We start from the raw sequence: 17026 nt of genomic DNA, 5'->3' as shown, positions 1-17026 counted from the left end.
AAATCCAAAATTGTAATTTTCCTGGAAATGTCCAGTTAGCTTCTTTTGTAATCTGCCTAGAACTGCAAGATATGGACGGAATAGAAGTCACTAATGTAATGTAATGTAATAATAATAATAATAATAATAACTTTATTCTTGTATACCGCAGTACCATGGAAGTTCAGTGCGGTTAACAGGTGAAGAGACTGTACAATTTACAGCGATTTTACAAGCATGACAGAGATGAGACATTAAAGATAAAGGAGATACAAAATAGGACATTTGAGTAAACTAAGCGATCAGTTTTGTTAGGACATTAAATTTGTTTAACAGGAAGGGAGGAGATGGAGAATCTGGGAGTATATCAAAGGTCAGGTGGGGAGAAAGGAAGGGGAGGAGTCAGAGAAATTTGTCAAAGAGGTAGGTTTTAATTGACTTCCTGAACATTTGGTAGGAAGGAGAATTAGAAATGAGGGAGGTTAGGCATTTGTTCCATTTGCCGGCTTGGAATGATAGGGATCTATCAAGGAATCTCTTGTAGAGGCAGCCCTTTAGAGATGGAAAGGCGAACAGGTAGGCGAACAGGTAAGTATATGTTGACTGTCATGAATAACAACCCGTTTCCTGTAACTGAGGAGGCAGGGGATAGGAGATGGGGAAAGTAGGGAATTGATATGGGGGGAGAAAATGAATCTGCTACGTTTGTTGAAACATTCTTGGATGGCTTATGCTATGTTATATATGTTTATTTGTTAAACAATAAAAAAGATAAGTATATTTTGAATCACTGTCCTGTTCAAATATCCAACTTTTTTCAGTTCCAATTTCTTCACTAAGTGAGAGTCATTAGCTTCTGTTAAATCCATTCCTCCTTCTATCCACATTTCCTTCACCACTGACTACCACACAATCCCAAAACAAACTGTATCCAGCCCATGTTTAACAGCTAGCAAAGTGTTCTTTCTGTTAAATGTTTTTCCTTTTTACTCTAAATGTACATGTTGTAAGGAAAAAAATGGGACCCCTTACATAGTTTCAAAATACTTTGCAATTGTTTTAACATTTACTATGACCTTTGAAAATACATAAACAAACCTTTATTAGGAAGCCCCCTTAGCAAACACTTTACACTTGTTGCAAAAATGTAATCACAACTATTTTCTTTGCTAAGTGCCATTTTGCTAAAAATGGATCTTAATAGTCACTTCCTGAATAATGACATTTTGAAAACAGGGATCATACAGGTTTTACATCATCTTACAGTAACATCTGACAATAAATAAAAATAATTTTTTAATAGCAGTTCATTCATGATTTGGGGCTATTTGGAAAAATGTTGTGGGTCCCATTTTTTCTATATACTCTGTGTGATTGTGGCCAAACAGTTTAATCTTTAAAAGTCCTGGGTACATATAATCAAGGTTTTCTTACCCATGCTTTAGACAATTATTTTTGTGATGAAATCATTGAATAACTGCCCCATAGAAAACAATGCTGTGTAAGCAACGTTCTATCTACAGTGGTACCTCGGTTTACGAGTGCACCGGTTTGCGAGTGTTTTGCAAGACGAGCAAAACATTTGCAAAATCGGTACCTTGGAAACCGAGCATGGCTCGATTTACGAGCGCCCCCCCTCCCCCCCGGCACCCTACCCCCCGCGATCCGGCACCCCCCGCCACGATCTTGCACCTCCCCCGACACGATTGGGCACACCCCCACCACGATCCGGCACCCCCCCGATACGTTTGGGCACCCCCCCCGCCGCTTCTTACCCTCATCTGGGCACCCCGAAGATCGGCCTCCTCGTTTGCTGGGCCTTGAGCATCTGCACATGCTCAAGGCCTGCGAGTTCACGTTCAGGGCCGGATCGTGGCGGGGGGGTGCCCAATCACTTCAGGGGGGTGCCGGATCATGGCGGGGGGTGCCCAATCGTGTCGGGGGGGGTGTGCCGGATCGTGGCGGGGGGATGCCCAATCGCATAGGGGGGTGCTGGATCGCAGGGGGGGTGCCAGATCGCAAGGGGGGCCTTTGAGGGGAGCAATGCCGGTTCTCGGGGGGGGGAACGCATCAAAGCGAGTTTCCATTATTTCCTATGGGGAAACTCGCTTTGATAAATGAGCATTTTGGATAACGAGCATGCTCCTGGAACGGATTATGCTCGTAATCCAAGGTACCACTGTACTATGAAATTGACTCCACTGTCAGTTAAACTTTTCAGCATATCATTTGAGTGATTCACGGGTTCTGTTTTGTAAATCTCACAGGCTTTTGGGTAGTTCTATCATAGATTTTTCTTAGTCTTCCCAATCTTGCCTTGACTTCAACAATTCCATGTAACTGCCATTTCTTAATGTTTCAAACAGTTGAAATTGCATGCTGGAAGCATTTACAGATATTTTAATAGCCCTCACCTGCTTAGTAAGTCAAGTATATTCATTTTCAGACATCTGCTTAGAGCAGGGGTCTCCAAACTTTTCGCCACGAGGACCACATTGGGTACTTCAGCACTTTTCAGCGGACCATGGTAAAAGTGAATAAATTTATAAATAATTACGAAATGACAAGCGAATATGTGAATAAGTGAACACGCACTTTTAAATATAAATTTATGTGATTACAAATTGAGTATTACACTGCACTACTGCAAGTATTCTTATGGACAATTCACAGTAACGACTAGTAATAAACTTCCAGATTCAATTTAAAGATTAGTCACAGAGCCAGAGCTATCTATAATGTCGCAAATTGCCTGTCAATCGAGGCTGAACAAGTACAAAGAAATACCGTGATTCAGTATTTAAAATATTTGTGAATATTAATATTAACATAATATGGAATATTAATATATTTTGAACACAATTTTAATTAATGTATTTGAAATCTATCAACACCCCTTGCTTGTTTGTTTGTTTGTTTTTTCGAGGGGGAGGTTGCAGATTCACATTGGAAAATTAGTCCAATTGGCGCATTTCCGCACAATTCTTCCATGGGCCGTATAAAAATCATATCATGGGCCAGATGTGGTCCGAGGGCCGTACTTTGGAGACCCCTGGCTTAGAGGATCAAAAGTTGTTTAAAACTGACAGAATAATTATATTATTTGTTTTACCCTAGAGGACCAAAAGTTGTTTAAAACTGACAGAATAATTATATTATTTGTTTTACCCTAGAATTGTCTTCACTTAACTGAAGATTTAAATCAACTTTTTGGTCTTAATTACTTCTGAAGAAAAGCAGTCATAAATAAGAAAGGTATCAAAACTTTTTCAATCCCATGTTTGCTATTTTTTGTTTTCAATACATAAATTGACAAATAGCATTTTTGCATTAAAAATTGCAGAAAGATGTCATTTTTAACTTTGTAAATTAACAAACAGCAACTCAGCCACCAATTCTTACTCTACAGTACTATCCTTCTTGACATGAGAAAGTTTGACATCGTGGTCACAAGAAACTGAATAGTAATACAGTTAATACGAGCCTCAGACAAAAGCAGAACACCAAAGTGCTGCAGATTCACTAAGGGCTCCTTTTACTAAGGTGCACTAGTGGTTTTAGCACGCACTAGATGCTAACGCCTCCATATAGCTTGCATTAGTATTTTCCGTGTAGCGCAGGGTTTGCGTGCGCTAATCTTTGGTGCGCGCTAAAAACACTAGCACACCTTAGTAAAAGGAGCCCTAAGTCATAAAAGACTCAAAAGTTTGCAAATCATAGACTCCTCTTGCCAATGGGGGGAAGGCGAAGTTAAAAAAAAACACCTTAGATTAAACGTCCATTGAGAAAAACCTGTGCTGCCTCCGCAGAGCAAAACATTCTAGAATAGCAGTTCAACAAATAACATACAATTGGCAAAGTTATGACAGGTTAAATTATAACTTTTGGTGGCATTCAGTATGCCATATGTATAAAATGGAACATACATTTGCAACACAAAAAGGTTATATAGATAAGTTTAAGAAGATTTGGGGACCATTAATAGATTTTTGCAATGAATGATACAATTTTCCCATAATAAGATATTGATAAGAGGGGGAATGGGGGGTTTATTTTAATCATCTTATAATATAAATAATTTATCAATATATCTTGTTGTATTATATGCAGTTGCATAAGGAAGGGGAGGGGATGGGTTTATAATTGAGAAATAGTTGGTATACTTATTAAATATTATATACTGCTTCAAGATTATAGTAAAAGATTATATAATGATACGTTATATATATAGTAATGTATGAAGGAATATCAAGTGTATACGTAATGAAATTGTATAAATTTAAGTGATACACTTGTTGTTATTTGAAAAATGAATTAAAAAAACTTAAAACAAAACATTCTAAAATTTTCTAAAAAGCCAATTGTGGAGGGTGGGGTAAATTTTCCAAATTTTTATAGGTACCATCAATCCTATATTACGAGTCAAGGTATGTATTGGGTCCTCCCAGAACTCACGGAACAGCTACCAGATTGGTTATATTTGGAATGGCATCTCATGTTTCCCATTAGACTTCGTCATCTTCTTAGTATCAAAATGCCTAGAATTCGGAAAAATAATAGAATATTAATGGACACATAGAAAACTTTATGATTTATTAATAATTTAACACCTCTTCCAATTCAAAAATCTACATATCAAAATATATGGCTAAACCCCAGGATCCAAATAGGCGGTTTTAAGATTGTCTGGAAGGATTGGATTAAAGCAGGTATACAAACCTTAAATGATGTTATATCTAATGGCAAACTGCTGGATTTTTCACAGCTGCAACTTAAATTTGGTCTAGATAAAAAACAAGGTTATAAGTGGTTGCAACTGAAGCAGGCTATTCAGGCAGGGTTCCCTGAATGGAAATCTCTTAATAATCAATTTAGTTTGGATTTTTTTATGCTTTCAGGCAGACTTCCTGGGTCACCAGGCTGCACAGTGGTATAAATTATTATCTGGCTATTTAAATAAGAAACCAAAAACTGGACTTAGAGATATTTGGAGCATTGAGATTAAGCATCAAATTAGTGCATCTCAATGGCCATGTATTTGGTACTGGAGGATGAAGTGTACAATGTCTGCTCTAAGTCTAATAGATGTTGGCATTGTCATCTTGAAGCTGGAACTTTAGATCATTTATTGTTTTATTGTCCATTTATTAAGGCTTTTTGGGAGTCTATTTGGGATCAAATAAATTGTTTGTTAGAGAACCATGTAGCAATGTCATATGACACAATTTTATTTGGCATGTCTATGAGAGCTAAATGTCAAATATCTTCTAATAATAACAAGCTTTTATTGATATTAACAGGAGTTGCCATCCAACAAATAACATATAATTGGAAAGACTGTAGAAAACTGAATTATTGTTTTTGGTGGTCTTCAGTTTGTCATGTGTATAAAATGGAAAGAGCGTTGGCTGTTCAAAAAGGTTATTATAATAAATTTAAGGATGTGTGGGGACCTTTATTAAATTATAATAATGAATAAGTTACACTTTTCCCAATCTTAATACACATGTGGATTTTGGGGGGGGGATTTCTTGTTTTTCCATTAAGAATATATAGATGATTGTCGTAAGATATTATTTTTATGTGGTATATATTAGTTGTATAAGAATTTGGGAGGGGGGTGGGGTTAAATCTTCTTGGTGTATGATATTGAAAATTTTTCAAGTGATGTTGTATTATATTTGGTTGATATTTACTGTACACTTGATGTAAGTTTAAAAATGAATAAAGAAATTATATATAAAAAAAAATAAATAAAGAAAGAGATTTTTACACTGGAAAAAAAAAAAATTCTAAAATTTTCAACTGACACACAATGCAAACAAAAACGTACTGCAATATACAAAAAATAAATCACCACTCAAAGGGTGAAAAAAACCTCTTTACTTAGATCAAAGAATGTGGAAAACCACAACAGCTTCTTCCTCTGAGATCCCAGTGAAACTCACACCACAATTCCATCGCTATCCCACGCTGCACATAAAGTCTAACCCAAAGCCAAAGAGTCTTTATTAGTTCATGCCTTTCTTCTCCCAACAAGAGTCTTGTTTCGCTAGAACGTCGCTGCTTCAGGAGAAAAGGACATTTTAAACAAATGCTTAACTGACACACATGAGAACTTTTTTGGCTCCGGGTTGGACTTTATGTGCAGAGTAAGACAGTGAAGGACTTGTGGTTTGCGCTTCGCTAGGATCACAGAGGAAGGAGCTGTTGTGGTTTTCCACATTCTTTGAGCTAAGTCAAGAGATTTATTCATCCTTTGAGTGGTGATTTATTTTTTGTATATTGTTTTTGTTTGCATTGTGTCACTTGAAAACTTTAGAACATTGTTTTGCTCTGCCTCTGGAGGCGGCACAGGTTTTTCTCAATGGATATTTAGTCTATGAGGTTTTTTTTACTGCACCTTCCCCCATTGGCAAGAAGAGCCTATGATTTACAAACTTTTAAGTCTTTTATGACTTAGTGAGTCTGCAGCACTTTGGTGTTCTGCTTTTGTCTGAAGCTTGTATTATTAACTGTGTTATCGTTCAGTTTCTTGTGACCATGATGTCAAACTTTCTCATGCTTAACTTTGTACCATATAAAGGACATGCCAGTTTCCATTCACTTAGAGACCAAATGAAAATTACTTAGGGACAAATGAAAATTACAGACAAGTCCAACCATCCAGGAAACTTCTCTCCCCCAGAAATCTGATATCCTGCCCATTGGCTACTCATGGGTAGGTCCTGCCAATCCAATCTCATCAGCTTCTTTGACTGGGTAACAAAACAGTTAGACTTGGGAGAATCCGTGGACGTCGTATACCTAGACTTCAGCAAAGCTTTCGATAGTGTCCCGCATCACAGGCTGTTGAGCAAGATGAAATCAATGGGGCTGGGAGAAACACTAACTACATGGGTCAATGACCGGCTGAGTGGCAGACTTCAGAGGGTGGTAGTTAACGGTACCCTCTCTAAAACATCGGAGGTGACCAGTGGAGTACCGCAGGGCTCAGTCTTGGGCCCGCTCCTTTTCAACATATTCATAGGTGACCTAACTCAGGGGCTTCAAGGTAAGGTAACATTATTCGCTGACGACGCCAAACTATGCAATATAGTGAGAGATGGTAATTCACCTGATAGTATGACACAGGACCTACATTTGTTGGAGCTTTGGTCCTCGACCTGGCAGCTGGGCTTCAACACTAAGAAATGCAAGATCATGCACCTCGGCAGCAGAAATCCATGCAAAACTTACACCTTGAATAATAATAATAATAATAATAATAACAGCTTATATATCGCAATACCGTGAAATTCTATGCGGTTTACAGAAGATTAAGCAAAGGTAACAAATTGAATTGACTTTAAGAGGGGAGAAAGAAAGAGAATGGTGAGACCTTAGCTAGAACTTCAACAGAACAAGACTTGGGAGTGATCATCAGCGCAGACATGAAAACTGCTGATCATGTGGAGAAGGCTTCATCTAAGGCAAGACAGTTGTTAGGTTGCATCTGCAGGAGTTTCGTCAGCCGGAAGTCATAATGCCATTATACAGAACCATGGTGAGGCCTCATTTGGAATACTGTGTGCAATTCTGGAGGCCACACTACCGAAAAGATGTGCTGAGAGTAGAGTCGGTGCAATGGATGGCCACCAGGATGGTCTCGGGGCTCAAGGATCTATCGTACGAGGAAAGACTGAAAAATTTGCGGCTGTACTCACTCGAGGAACGTAGGGAGAGAGGAGACATGATCGACACGTTTAAGTATATTACCGGCCGTATCGAGATGGAAGAAGAGATTCTCTTTCTCAAAGGACCCTCAGCCATAAGAGGGCATCCGCTTAAACTCAGGGGCAGGAAATTTCATGGCGACACCAGGAAATATTTCTTCACCGAGAGAGTGGTTGATCCTTGGAACAAGCTCCCGGCGCAGGTGATCGAGGCAAACAGCGTGCAAGAATTTAAGAGCAAATGGGATGCCCACGTGGGATCCCTTAGAGCAGGGGTGTCGAAGTCCCTCCTTGAGGGCCGCAATCCAGTCGGGTTTTCAGGATTTCCTCAATGAATATGCATGAGATCTATTAGCATACAATGCAAACAGTGCATGCAAACAGATCTCATGCATATTCACTGGGGAAATCCTGAAAACCCGACTGGATTGCGGCCCTCAAGGAGGGACTTTGACACCCCTGCCTTAGAGGGTTAAGCCAAGGGAACCTGTCACCAGGAGTGGGATCCCTAGGATAGTAGACTTGGGGATAGGTCAGTAGAGTGGGCAGACCTGATGGGCTATGGCCCTTATCTGCCGTCATCTTCTATGTTCTATGAAAGCATTCCCCCCAACTGGGGAAAAAGGCCACCTCCAAAGCCCAAGACAACAACTCAAAAACCTTGCACACTTCCTAGAAACCTCTTACACCCAAAGATTATCTCCACCCCTCACACAAAATTTACCTGTGCATACATGAACATAAGATCAATTAGCCGAAAGGCAGATCTAATCAAGGGCTGGATAACTAGAGAACAACTAGATTGCCTCTTCTTATCCGAAACCTGGCTAACTTCAGACTCAGACCCATGCATAACCGAATTCTGTCCTAGAGGATACAAACTAGAACTAGTCTGTAGACAAAACAAGCAAGGGGGAGGACTGGCTATTCTAGTAAAAAACAATCTCAACCTGGATCTCAGTCCTGGATAAATGCTCCTCTCCCCACCTGGATCTTCTAGCCTGCCAACTATCCAATCACACACTCACAAGTACCATGGCATGCCTTCTTTGCTACATTATACCAGGAAACTGGAACACCTCCAAACACGAACTCGAAGATTTAATCTTCCAAAATTCTCTAAACTCAACACATAACTTGCTCCTCGGAGACATTAATCTACACCTAGAAGACCACACCTCAAAACAAGTCAAAGGTTTAATCTCATACCTCAATGCTCTATCCTATCAAATCCTTAACCCCCAACCCACGCACGAAAAAGGCCACCAACTTGATATTGCAGCATACACAACCCAAAACTCCAACATACCAGAAATCCATATCTCCAACGGTGCCTGGCACCCCACCCTCTGGTCAGACCATTACAAATATACCTTCAATATCAATTGAGCACAAAGCAATAACAAACCCGAACCCCACAAAACCACCTTCAAAACTCACCAAAAAATCGAACCCACCACATTCTGGGACAAAATAGACCCCGCAATAGCTCTACAGATCCTAAAGAATTAATATGCCATTGGCTTACCTTAAGCAAAACAACACTGAACGAACTAGCTCCATTAAAACCAAAAAACAGAATTTGAAGGGCATCCGACAAATGGTTCGACACCGAACTTCTACAACTAAAAAGGCAATGCAGACATCTCGAAAGAGCCTAGAAAAAAACAGAACCAAGAACATACCAAAGTCGTTTGGAGAAGCCTAATCAAACAATACAAGTTCAAACTTAAGGAAAAACGGAAAGCCTACTATTCTAAACTAGTTGACACAAAAATGCTCTTCAACCTAGTAAAGAACCTCACTGACACCAAGCCTCTCTTAGCCACTCAAGGAAACCACCCACCAACAGCCTCCCAAATAGCTGACCAACACAAAAGCAAGATCACCACAATCAGATCCACCTTCAATAACTCACCAACCCACCTCGACGAGATAATGACAAAACCTAATATAGAGGAAGCCACAGCGGCTGACAGGACCTGGACCAACTTCCCACTAGTTCAATGGTCTGATATGGACCGTCTCTACAAAAAATACAGCAAAGCATCATGCGACCTGAATAATTGCCCCTCATATTCCCTAAATTCAGAGCCAACCTCATGCAATGGATTCAAACCACACTCATGGAAGGTCAATTCCCACTTGAACTAGGTGAGATTATAATCACCCCACTACTGAAAGATCTCAAAGGCCCCCTCCAACTATAGACCCATTGCCTCAATCCTCAAGGTCTAGTAGCACAATACCTCACCAACTACCTAGAAGACCATAACATCCTTCACCCCTCTCAATCAGGATTCAGAACCAGCTATTGTACAGAGACATTATTAGCAACACTAGACACAGCCCAACAGCACCTCAGCAAAGGAAGAAGGATGTTGCTAATTCAACTCTATCTTTCTGCTGCATTTGACCTGGTAGACCACATCATACTACTTCAGATACTAGATGCCATAGGGATCTCAGGAGGGGTATACAATTGGTTCCAAGGATTCCTAAAAACAAGAATGTACAGAGTCAAGTCAAACGACCATAATTCAGACCCCTGGTCTAACCCCTGTGGTGTCCCACAAGGGTCACCGCTGTCACCCATGCTCTTCAACCTCTTCCTAGCCTCCCTAGGCACCATTCTAGATACCCTAAACGTAACATCTTTCAGCTACGCAGATGATATAACCATACTCCTCCCCTTCGACACCCAAGACCCCACATCGTTAGGCAACCTAAAAACAACACTGGAAGAATGGATGTTAAACCACAAACTGAAGCTGAACTCGGACAAAACAAAATTTCTACTACTTGAAAAGGACAAAACCCCATCCATAACAGAATTAGAAATAAACGTCATCCTTGGAGTATCGATAGATAGATGCTGCTCAATGCAGGTCCAAATCAACAAAGTTACTCAAAAAGCATTTTTCACCATGCACAACCTACGAAAAATAAGAAAATTCTTCGACAAAGATCACTACATGATCATAGTCCAATCCCTTGTCCTAGGACTAGTGGACTATTGCAACACCCTATACCTACCATGCCCTATAAACTTGATAAACCAACTACAGACCATTTAAAATACAGCCCACAGACTGATCTACTCACTTGGAAAATTTGACCACATCACCAATGCCTACCTAGACTCACACTGGCCACCGATTCGAGCCTGAATCCAATTCAAGTTTTACTGTCTACTATTCAAAGCAATAAACGGAACTGCACCCACCTACCTAAACAACTGTCTAAACCGTAACTGCACATCCAGACTAAGAAGAACTCAGACCCCATTCTCCTATCCACCACTCAAGGGAACACAGCGTAAGAAGATGTACGACGGCCTCCTAGCGACGCAAGCAGCGAAGCTGGACCCCTCCATCTCCAACCTGCTGACAACTACAAGTGACTAAATCATTTCGAAAAGAAATCAAAACTCTGCTATTCAAAAAATCTATACAGCCTTCTTACCCCCCCTCGCATCCTCCCTCCTCCTTGCAAATTTCCAGCTGATCTCCTACCCCTCTACTAATATCTCCTCAATGACTCTATCAATTAACCAACCCCAAACTGCATCTTCCCTACAAGTATACCTCAATTCTCCATCCTTCCTTCTATCGCTCACCAATGCCTCTACTATGTAATCGACCCTAAATTGTAACTTCTTGGAAATGTCCAGCTATCTTCTACTGTAATCCGCTTAGAACTGCAAGGTACAGGCGGAATAGAAGTCACTAAGTAATGTAATGTAAAATACAAATTGATCTGGGTGCCTATTATTTACACATAACATTTTCAATAGCACGTGTTATTTGCCACAAAGCTTATCATGTAAGATGGACCCTGAAGAAAATAATGTGCATTACTAAATGCTATCTGTAAATGATTCCCATTATTTCTTTGACAACCCAAATACAAATTGTCATGCCAATAAAGTTACTTGAATCTTAAATCCTGATTCTTCCCTTTGTACTGGGAGATTAGGTTTATATCTTTGATAATCTTCTTTCTATTAGTCCCTGTAGGATTCCATACATTAGGTGTTCAATCCCAACCCGCAATCTGGGAGTTGCAGAAATCCACAAACTTTTCTGAGCACATGCTCCACTCCCCCATATCCAGTTAAGTCTCAAAGCCAAGAAACATACCTGGACAAATCCATAACAAGGGGGGTATGGGGAGGATCCCCAGCAACCTAAGTAATTCTTGAACTGGATTGCTGTGCAAAATATTAACAAGCAATAAAGGCAACTCAGAAACACTGAGGAACAATGTAGAACTAACTTGTAGTGTGCAAAGAGCATCCCAAGAAAGGACTTCAGTAATGCATACTAGTGCTGCCCAAATCAGGAAAAAAAATAAATTCGATTCAGCCTATTGAATTGATTTTTCGATTCGATTTTCCTCCCAATTGGGTGTTTTTTTCAAACATTCTGGTGGGTTTATTTTATAGTCTCTTCACCCCCTTTACCCTCTCCTACCCACACTGGCGCTGTGCTGTAAACAAAATAAACAAACAAAAAAGACTTTTCCTCTCTGTTAAATCCTAGCTCACGTTTGTGGTCTAACACCAGTTCTAGTAGGATACACATTTCAAATCTGACATATGTAATCACAAAACTGAAAATAAAATTATTTTTTCTACCTTTTGTTGTTTGGTCATGGTCCCACGTTCTGGTTGTCTTCTGATAACTTGCTTGCCAGGGTCTCTTGCCCATTTGACGTTTTCTTCTCTCTCGGTACTAACCATCCATCTTCCATCTCTGTCCTCCCCTTCTGTTTCCCTTCCCTCCCCCGGAGGTCTGGCATCTTTCCTTTTTTTGTCTCCATCCCTGCAGCTGCAGTGATGAACCCCACTATCTCTCCTTTTCTTAACTACCCTTTCATCCAGCAGCTCTCCCTCCTTCCCTACCACCCCAGGATTCAACATCTCTCCCATTCTCTTCCCAACTACCCTCTTACCAGTATCTCTATCCTCCCCCCTTCTACACCATCCCTTGTATCCAATGACTCTCCCCTTTCTATTCCTTCCCTCCCTAAATCCCATTGTCCACCATCTCTCTGCCTCTCCTCTGTTTTTAGACCCATTATTTCTTCCCCTCCTTCCAGTCCGGCATATGCACGTCTCTTTAAACCCCCTTCTCTCCCTCCCTCTACTTCTACACCAGGGCCCCCCTCCCCTGATGGCTTGCTCCTCCCCCACCCCCGAAGGCCTGCATGTTCTCCCCTGGCCTCCCGGTCTTACCTTTACTGAATTACTGCAGCGGGGCAGCCTGCAGAAAGGATCACCGGTGCTTTAGCGACCCTTGAAGGCTACTGTCGTCTTCAGGAGCACGTTCACTCTGCCGCAGTCCCGCCCCTCCTCTGATGTCATGGGCAGGATTGCGGCAGATTGAACGTGCTCCTGAGGATGAAGGCAGCCTGCAAGGATCGTTAAAGCACCGGTGATCCTCTCTGCAGGCTGCTCCGCTGCTGTAATTCAGTAGAGGTAAGAGTGGAAGGCCAGGAGGGAAGTCAGACACCAGTACTTCCTGACTGACCCTCCGCCTAAAGCAGGAGCGGCAGTGGCAGTGGAAAGCCAGCAAGAGGCAGCGCTGCCGCTCCTGCTTTAGGAGACTGAAGGCATGGGGAGGAGGGTCCAACTTGGTGAGGCCAATTTTTTGTAAATCAAAGTCAATTTGAATCAATTCACCCAATTTGAATCGGTGAATCGATTCGAATCGGAAATCGGGCAGCACTAATGCATACTCACAGAAACTTGCATTGCTGGGCCTATCAGAAGGGCTGGAGAGCAAGTAGCGCCAGTCAAACTGCTCAAAGCTCCAGACGATTGGTCAATCAACGTTTCAGACCGGGAGTCCATGAATGGAGTAGACCCTGCAGTGAGCCCACAATCCAACAGGCTGGCATCCGTCCTCAGAGCCATCCACTTGGAAATCCATAGAAGCCAGCCCTTCCCCCTGAAACCTCCAGCTCAAGTCACTGCTAGCTGGCACTGTCTAGGGGAGCAGCAGCTGAAGGGGAAAACTCTGCAGAAACCTCCGAGATAGGAGGGACTCCTGTAAAAGGCACTTGGGGATATCCTCCAAGGAGGCTGCCAGAGACCCCAGATCCTACAAATAAAACCAGGCCAAGGGAGCCAGAAGGTCCAGGAGAATTCTGATCTGTTGTCAAAGGTTCTGTCTACGTGCCTTGAGAAGAAATACACAACCCTGTCTGGAGACGAGAAATCCCAGAAACTCCAGGGATGGGAGGATGCCAAGTGTCTCTTCCTGAACTTGCTAACACCTGCAGCCGAGACACTACCATCTCCACCGCACTTTTGTACACCCGACGAGATGAAGCCCAGATCAACCAGCTGTCCCCAGAAGGGTGGACTTGGACCCCCTGCTGGCGGAAAGCTGCCACAACTACCATCACTTTGATGAAAGTACAGGTGCCGTTACGAGGTCAAAGGGCAGAGCTGCAAACTGGAAATGCTGTTGCAGAACATGGAAATGCAGAAACCTCAATTCTCCAGGTAGACTGTAATATGGAGGTAAGCCACTGAGAGATCCAAGGACACTAGAAACTATCCTGGAGAGATAGTAGCTATCACCATGTACTCCACTGCCATTCGTAAAAAAGAGTTTGCAAGAAGCGGGTAATCAACTTTAGAACCAGAATGGGCCAATCCTCAGAGCCTTTCTGGTACGATGATGTATAAGGAATATCCACCTAAGCCCCAATTCATGTTCTGGAATAGGTTCCAGTGTCCCTATATCTAAGAGGCAATGCAGAGTATCGCGGACCCTGGACTCTGTTCTTTTTGATTTGCCAGAGTCCAGAAACCAAGTCGGAGGCAGGCAAAGAAGGACTAACTAGAGTCCGATGAAAGTCCACTCCTGACAAAACTGAGAAGACAGCCTTCGATGAGGAAGCCACTAATGACCCCTGGCATCATCGGGCTTTTTAGGCATAGCCACTGCACAGGAACCTGAGGAAGCCTGGAATTGAAACCGTTGTAAAGCGGGCGTGGCTCTGGGAATGTCTCTGGGATGAAAAACCTGTGTATCCCTGAAGACACCAGCAGGAGGAATGAAGAGTACTATGACCCCCTCCTGACATCCAGCAAAACTTGTTCACAGGGAGAGAATTAGGGCGGCATTCGGCAACACATGTAGAGTTATTCAGACCTATACCAACAAGAATCTGGCCCTTGAAAAGACATCCGTTTAAGGTAATCCTTGAGGCAGCGTCCCCAGTCCAAAGATGGTTCCAAAGAGTATGGCACGCAGACACTGCACCAGCAGAGATTGTATTAATAATTCAAATGAGATCATAAAATGCACCCGGCACCTAATCCACACTAACCATCACCAGTGGAGGACAGGCATGCACCTCCACAGAGGATGCATTGCACAGGCCGGAATGACAGGCACGTGCCAAAAAGGAAGTGGCCACCACTGCTTGGCTACCTGAAGATGCACTGGAAAAGAACGTTTTGTAACATATCCACCTTGCAATCCTGAGAGTCCTTAAACCTCACTCCCCTTCACTAGGAAGGGCTGCGTGGTGGATAGCCTGCGCCATGGCAGAATCTACCTCAGGCTGTTCAAACCTGCTGAAAATCAGGATCCAGGTGATAAAGCTTAGAAGGTCAGAAGGTGATAAAGCGTAGATATGGCTTTAGACGGCCAGAAAGAGCTTTCCGGGGTATCACATTGTTCTGACTGGACTGAATGGAAAAAAAGGGCACAGGAGAATGATCCAGAACTGAAGCCTGAGAAATGAAAGGTGGAGAATCCAAATGGAGCTCTTTCAGATTATTATCCATAAAGAGGCGGACAGAAGCCTGCTTAAGAATCTGCAAAGAAGGGTTAGTACCCCAAATCGAAGGGTTTGTGAGGCAGAAATAAAAGTTAGAATAAAAGTTTGCTTTTAAAATCCAAGATGGCCGCTGTCACGAATTTGTGCCAAAAAACATCAAATATAAAAAAAAACCCAAAGTAAAAAATAGCGATTTGGGGTCTGGGGAGCCTTAATCCTACCCTCAGAAACTGTGAAAAATGACTTTAAAATCATTTTACAAGCCACCTCCGAAGTTCCCATGACTATCAAAAGCTTTAAACAGCATTAGAGAGTAGGAAAAGATTTTCTACCTCAAAAACAGCCCCAAATGGACCCAGACTTTAAATCTTTGGATTGCCAGCAGGCCAGACACCAACTATGACCTCCACCCCCAAGAATCCTCGTCCACACCGTCGGGGCAGGAAAGCAAGTCTGCACCTTGAAACTCAGGTGGGTTTCACTCCAGATGCCTACAACCTGTGCTTGAAACCCATGACAAGGTCACCAGCAAACAGACTCTCAGGGGAAGGGATCCTGAGTCTAGAAATGGTGGCACACAGCAGACTGGCTTCACAGATCCACCAGAGTTTCTCTGTGAAGCAGCAGTCTGGCACTGTGGGACTGCGTCCTTTCCTCTGATAGGGGACCATCGTGTAGGGGGACCATCGGGTAGGGGTCTCAAAGCACTGAAGCCAATCAAGAAAACAAATTTTAAGTGAAAAAATAAGAAAAGAAGCAGAATAATTGCAAAGACTTCTGCACAGATTGCTTGCAGAAATTGTAATTGGTTATTGTTTGCTAGTTCTCAAGCTAAGGGAGTGGAGGCAAGTGCTCAAAAAAGTTTGTGGATTTCTGCAACCCCCAGATTGCAGGATGAAATTGAGAACCTAGCATATGGAATCCAGAAGGGACGCAATAGAAAATCTTTTGCAAGAAGGAAAATAAAAGTTTTAGGAACATACTGTGAAAGTGGCATCAAAAATGAGCATTCAATACCTTATAAGATTATGGGATTTACAAGAATAAAGGAGTCTTCAGTTGTTGCTTCTGGTCTAAGGTATGGGTTCTTTAAATTACAGAAAGGAGCTATAAGTTTATAAAACAGTACCTCGAACTACTATGTTCACCATTTCCTGTATAATGCTTTCTACAATATCTTGTGCCTTTTCTTCATATTCACAGCTGTCAGCATCACATATTTCTGAATCTTGAAAAAAAAAAAATAGCACACATTAATAACCCAAATTAAAGAAAACTGGGAAAAAAAGTCCACTAGTACAGATACTTCAATTTGCTCTTTGTAAATAATATGAAAAAGGGAACTTCCAGATCAGGATCTACATAAATCTCATCACACTCTTGAATATTTTTCACATTCTGTCATCTAGCAATACAATTCAAATGCATTAAAATATTTTGTATCAATGATCTACACACTTGAGTTGAAGAAAAGCAAAAATTTGTTCAAAAAAATTGATAAACACAGTTACTTACAAGGGACAGCAGGC

General features: G+C 41.8%; 1 protein-coding gene across 1 annotated transcript in view; it reads right to left on the bottom strand.

Annotated features, from left to right (window-relative positions):
• The window catches only part of ARFGEF1 (ADP ribosylation factor guanine nucleotide exchange factor 1), a 382919-nt gene that overhangs the window by 267607 nt on the left and 98286 nt on the right, over positions 1-17026 (bottom strand). Inside the window, exon 7 of the mRNA XM_033933351.1 lies at positions 16627-16725. Coding sequence (XP_033789242.1) covers positions 16627-16725 — 99 coding nt within the window. The remainder of the gene's footprint in view (positions 1-16626; positions 16726-17026) is intronic.

The sequence above is a fragment of the Geotrypetes seraphini genome, chromosome 2 (genome assembly GCF_902459505.1).
Source record: "Geotrypetes seraphini chromosome 2, aGeoSer1.1, whole genome shotgun sequence".
Lineage (NCBI taxonomy): Eukaryota > Metazoa > Chordata > Amphibia > Gymnophiona > Dermophiidae > Geotrypetes > Geotrypetes seraphini.
Note: the sequence above shows the minus strand (reverse complement) of the source record. Positions and strands in the feature narration are given on the sequence as shown.